At 38.2% G+C, this 5,967-nt stretch overlaps 1 protein-coding gene across 1 annotated transcript; it reads left to right on the forward strand.

Moving 5' to 3' along the window:
- The first annotated feature begins 818 nt into the window (after window positions 1-818).
- On the forward strand, window positions 819-2,574 carry LOC139728434 (uncharacterized). The gene is made up of 2 exons (XM_071639377.1): window positions 819-1,691; window positions 2,467-2,574. Exons 1-2 carry the CDS (start codon window positions 819-821, stop codon window positions 2,572-2,574), a joined length of 981 nt encoding a protein of 326 aa, XP_071495478.1.
- Window positions 2,575-5,967: the final 3,393 nt, after the last annotated feature.

The raw sequence follows: 5,967 nt of genomic DNA on the forward strand, positions 1-5,967 counted from the left end.
CAGCTATATTACACGATACAGAATTTACACAACGTAACTATAGCAGTATAGCAGTGGAGAAAGCTAGAAATAACCAGGGAGGTGAGACAAACTAATGAGCAGCCTAAGCTACAGACAATATTAACAGTTTACATTGATCTAAGAGGGATTCATTTCTTCACGTAGTGCCCTGTCACTGTCTGTTTAGATTTGCCTGTCTTTGAGCAACATTCGTTTGACAAACGGCGTCATAAGGACTTTGCAGAAGGATGTACAGATGTATAAACGGCGCATGAACTCGTATTTATTGCAATAAGTTAAAAAGACTGACGCCACGTCATTCGCGTCATTTTAATATTTTTAGATTAATGGTTATCATTTCCTTAACGCTGCAGACGTGATTCTGTCACTTTTATCTGTTTGTCACCAAATGTTAAACAAGAAGTTGATAATATAACCAAATTTTCGATTTTAGCTTTGCTTTACAAGAACGACCGTTCATCAAAATGTCGAGAGAGCATTTCGATTTTTTTTTTCTTTCAGTCTTGGGATTGACGTTGACACAAAGCCATTTTGCTTAAATCCTGTCAGCTCATAAACATGAGTGAAAATATATGAAGTGAACCTTACCTTGTCGAACAGATTACACTCAAAGACACCTTTATTCTTCGCTCACTCTTTAGTGATCGTTTAACTATTCTATTGTATATTCTTTTTCTTTACAGGTCATTGTCACATCACTGGCCTTTGTCTTTAAGTAACGCACAGCCGCTTGGACACTGTGTGTATCGCCTATTCTTCGAGGATATTTGAAATAGAGAACAGAGACAACAGACGTGATGGCAACCTTCAGAACGCTTTCACTAGTCAGCCTCGTCCTTATGTGGCTGTGTGCTTTCTCTACTGTCGATTCTCGCTCTTTGTTCCCTAAAAAACACACCGCGTCGCCTTCTAAGTATCACCGTCACCATTTCGAGCACAAGAACGCCATACCACATCATCACCAGCTAGCCGTTCTCCGCGAACTGGGGCTGGGCTCGCATAAAGCCGCAAGAGAGACCACCCCACCGCGCCACTTTACAACGGAGAAGCAGACGATTAAAGGTCACGTGAAGCCGGTGTGGGGCGCCTTCAAGCCAAGTCACCGCCTAGGAGCAGTTGAGGATGCCCTCGTTGGTGCAGCCACTGAAACGTCTTTAGCATCAGGGGTGGCCGCGCCTCCAAAGCCGATCGATGAGGGGTTTGGAGAGTGGGGTCCTCCCATCCCGACGCACACTCAAAAGGAACCCACATCGAAGGGCTTTTTCAGCGGACCGAGTAGAGTCATCACATCCTCAGCCACCAAAACCACCAGTGATGATGATGATGACGATGATGATGATGGTTTTGGAGTATGGGGAGCGTACAAACCATCACGCCATACAGCCCCTGCTGAAGAAGCTGCAGCCGGAAGCACCAGCAAAGCAATTCACGTGCGGCCAGGCCAGCCACCGCGGGTCGTTGAAGAATCGTTTCCTGGAGGAGACTTTGGCACCTTTGTCTCTCCGAGTGAGACGGAGAGAAGTGGCACAGACACATCTGACGGTTGGTTCATGTCCTTCGTGCCGTATCCTCAGCCAGAGACTGAACAGGAGGATGCAGAGTCCTCCTCCTCTTCGTCCTCGTCAGGCGCCTTCGCCGGGATGTTTGGCCTCTTCAGGGACAGAAAAAGGGTGAGAACTCCGCAGTTTTCTAATATTCCCCGTTCAAGAAGGAACTTATTGACGTTAAGGTGAGGCAAGGGTGCTGGTGGTGAGGGAGGGGGTAGGGATTGCGTAAGAGTTGTACTACTTGTTAGATCGTATTTCTCTCATTAACGTCATGTTGTAAGAATTTCCCGATATACTTGTCAAAGGAAATACTGTGTACGGCCGGATATGCCTCCTCTCCCCCATCCAGACCAAAAAAGAAAAAAAAAAAGAGAGAGAAAGAAAAGTAGAAAAATGGTATTTAACCTTGAGTCATGGTATTGAGCCACATTTTACAATCAGTGAAGACAATGATAAAGACTTGAATTGGTGATTAACAAAGAGATATTTTTATTACAATATTCTAAAGACATCAGTGTCACACAGATAAGCGATAGGGAAATGATACTTTGTTGCATTTTATTAAAGAACTGTTTGCCTTATTAGAGTTTCCAGTCAGTCAACCATCGATGAACAAGCCATTTGAACAATTTTTATTAAAATCTACAAGTAGTTCCTTTGGCGTTTGGAGTTTCATCAGAGTTTTTGCTTCCAATATATTTCAGGCACAATGATATAGTTTCAAAATGTGAATCACCTTGAATCAACATGACAGATGAAAACGTGTGATTTGTTTTTTTTTTTCAAACTCACTGTATAGATTGAAATGGTGTCTTTACATGTTCGGTCAATGTGACATTGTAATTATCTCCTGCGTCATTTTGATAGCTTATCTCCAAACATTTTTTTTTCTTTTCAGGGGTGTGATGACGCTATTGAAGATCGACCATGTAAGAGTAACTCGGATTGCCTGGGGTGCAACAAGACTTTTCAGTGCTCATCGAACAGGAAATGCCAGAAGGTATAACGATTAACAATTCGCGGAAGTCGTCCGGTCAACCTCAAAGTACCTTTGTGAACCACTGTGGGAAGAGGAACACGGCAAGACGAACTTCATGATCTCTTCTCTTAAAAAAAAAGAGAAAAAAGTTTGCAAAATTATATTGATAGCATTCTCCAGAAATGTTTGTCCATGCGTACGTGATAACTGAGAAAACACTATAATACTTAATGGCATTATAATGTGTAGTTTAATTCCTTGATAGTTATTTTGGCTTCTTCCTCTAAATAATGTGGTTGTCATGCTTATTGCTGAACATTTATTACCATTTTATTTAAAATTATCATTTTGTTTGGTAATAGAGAAATGAGGATAACCATGTACCATATCCACGAAAATCCTGCCAAGCAGCTTGCTAAAATACACACAGAGTTACACCCAAATTACGCTGGCAAAAGTGATAACTATCGCCGGTCACGATTTAACTCGATCAGTTGCGACTACAGAACTGAAGTTAAAATGGGAAAAATCATACTCACTGTCCGTTTACTAAACATAACAAAACTGAAGAAAATTCGTTGCATATTATTCAATACACTGCCCTATACACCCATCCCAACCTGACAGTATGTCCCTTGGCTGTTTTCCTCGTGTATAGAATATGCAAGCTGCACAACATGTAACCCAGCTGTTCTCTCTTTTTTTTCTTTCTACGTTTGCCGCCTAACAGATTGTAGAAACTTATAATTTGAAAATATGATGTAAATGTAGGATATATGGGTCAATCTGCAGTTCATTGTTGATCGCATAAATTGTAAGGAACATGAGTACAGTTTTTTTCCGCCTCATACAAAAGATCTGGCAACATAACAAGCTATCGATTACAAAACTGTACATCTTTAGTGATATCTTCGGGTTCAACGGTCAAGAAGTGCTAGAGGTAGCATTGATATAAGTGTGCTCAGTTCATTTTGTGTGCTGTTGTGTTGTTGTTCAAGAATCTATTGTAGATTACTGTCATAGTCCAAGTGCGCACAGTGATAAAGCCAATGTATCCGTTTATGCGGATAATTGAGTGCTGATATTGTATAATAAATTCTGTGGAGTAAATGCATTCATAATGCTATCAAATCGTTGTGTTTTTTCTATGTTTCTCACTTTTTGTATTCGTACAAGGAGATTATCGATGATGTATGATATTGATTCTATGCGGCCTTGCTGCACCAAATATTTTGTTGCTGTATTGCAAAGTCCCTAGAAGAAAAGTCTTTTAAGGAGTAATACATTCCAAAATTTACGGGCAAGTTTACGTACAAAATCATATAAGATTGTGCAGTTGTTTAGTTTTCTATTCAAATTTTTCAGATTTATGAAACACGGTCAGCTTTCCATAGGTGTAGAGCAGTAATCGACCTTTTGATAATGAAGAAGTAGACTTTGGATGCGCAAAATCTCTTTCTCGGGTATCAAAACTTGTGGTTGTGGAAATTAGAAAAAAAAGACAAAAACTTCCGACCAAGTAGCTAATGCCGATTTTTTTTTTTTTTTTTTTTTTTTACAGGAGTACGCTCAAGACATGCTAGACACAATAGATGATAATCAATGTACATGTATTTGTTATATAGGCGTGTTGTAAATAACAAGAGTGAAAACGTCTTTTTTCATGTAAGTATGCTTTATTATGACTGGGTCTTGTCTTCTTGCATAAAGTTATTCTATTTTCTTTACGCTCGTGTGTAACGTTGAATGATTACAATATTTCATGTCAAAAATGGTTCTTTCATCGAGTGGTGTAAATAAAAGAGAACATAATCTCAAAGGAGATTATCCTGTCCAACGATTGGCCCTGTTGCTTTGAATGATGTGTGTGCGTTATGGCGCATGAACTTTATGATCACCTTTAAAAAGAAAATCCGAGTTTTTCATTGTCTATTAAGACAACAGAAGCCCAAAAACTTCTTTAACTATTATTAACATTTTTTTTAGAGAGAGAGAGAGAGAGAGAGAGAGAGGTTTAAATTTGGGACAAAAAAATCCAAGGAATTCGGAGAAGTTTTGTAGGTACACCTTTCGGAGAACAATCATTTCACTTTTCCCATTCCGGACTGTATCATGTAGTCTTGCAATACATGTACGTCTCTTCTAACATAGAATAGAAGTAAATACTGAATGTCTGTAGATATTACATCAGTTCATGCAATACTTAATGTACATGTATATATATATATATATATATATATATATATATATATACACATACATACAGTATATATGTGTGTGTGTGTACGTATATGTGTATGTATTTATATGAATGGACGACATCAATTATATATATATGATTTGTCCTTACTCTATACTTAACCTTGATGATGATAAGTTTTACTCATATGAATCACATGAATAATGCATACGCATGTTAGGTGTGTGTGTGTGTGTGTGTGTGCGTGTGTGTGTGTGTGTGTGTGTGTGTGTGTGTGTGTGTGTTGATCACTATGCTTTACTTAAGCGTATCCTTCGTTTCTGATTGCAAGTTACCCCGAAAAATATGAGTATAACCCAGAGACTAAATCTTTCCACTGACAATCAAAATTTAATGACTGAGCTCTATATGCTATAATGTATATATATGCATTGAGTAAGTTAATTTTCCACGTGTTGGTGTGATAATATCATCAAAAATAAAACTGAAACCAAGTTCATGCTGTAATCATCAACAGTTTATTTTGGCACACAAATTTTCGAGCGATTCGTTCTTTGTCAACTCTTGAAAGAGCGAATCGCTCGAAAATTTGTCTACCGAAATAAACTGTTGGTGAATGCAGCATGAACTCGGTTTCAGTTTTATTTTTGATGTGATAAGAAACAGACAATAAAGCTGACGAAGACTTGAGGTCGAAAGCTTCTACCACCAGCCGGCATCGTGATGCGACATCTTCTGTCCTCATTATTGTCTCGAGATATATATATATATATATATATATATATATATATATATATATATATATATATATACTTTCTTACGCTTTATGATGATAAGTTTTACTCATATAAATCACATAGATAATGCATACGCAAATTTGATGTGTGTGCATTAATCACTATCGAAACTAGGAAACACGTAGAGATAAGAATTCGAGTTCTTGAGCTTCATGGAATTATAACGTTTATTCATTACATCTTATGCAAAACTTACTGAAGTATTGATTGCGCGACATACCACACACAACGATGAAGATGAATAAATGAAATCGAGAGATTATCAAAGCAAAGCGGTGAAGATGTGCCATGAAAGATTTTAATCTCCTGTCTCCCTCTGTACAAATGCATTTGTAAGATCGCACCTGCAGATTTATAGACATGTCGGGGAAAAAAAGAAGTAGTGGGAATAGAACCTGTCATCTACCAATGTCTACTGCTTTC

Source organism: Diadema antillarum, unplaced genomic scaffold, assembly GCF_040938485.1.
Source record: "Diadema antillarum isolate AM-2024a unplaced genomic scaffold, OU_Dant_1.0 seq00000178_RagTag, whole genome shotgun sequence".
Lineage (NCBI taxonomy): Eukaryota > Metazoa > Echinodermata > Echinoidea > Diadematoida > Diadematidae > Diadema > Diadema antillarum.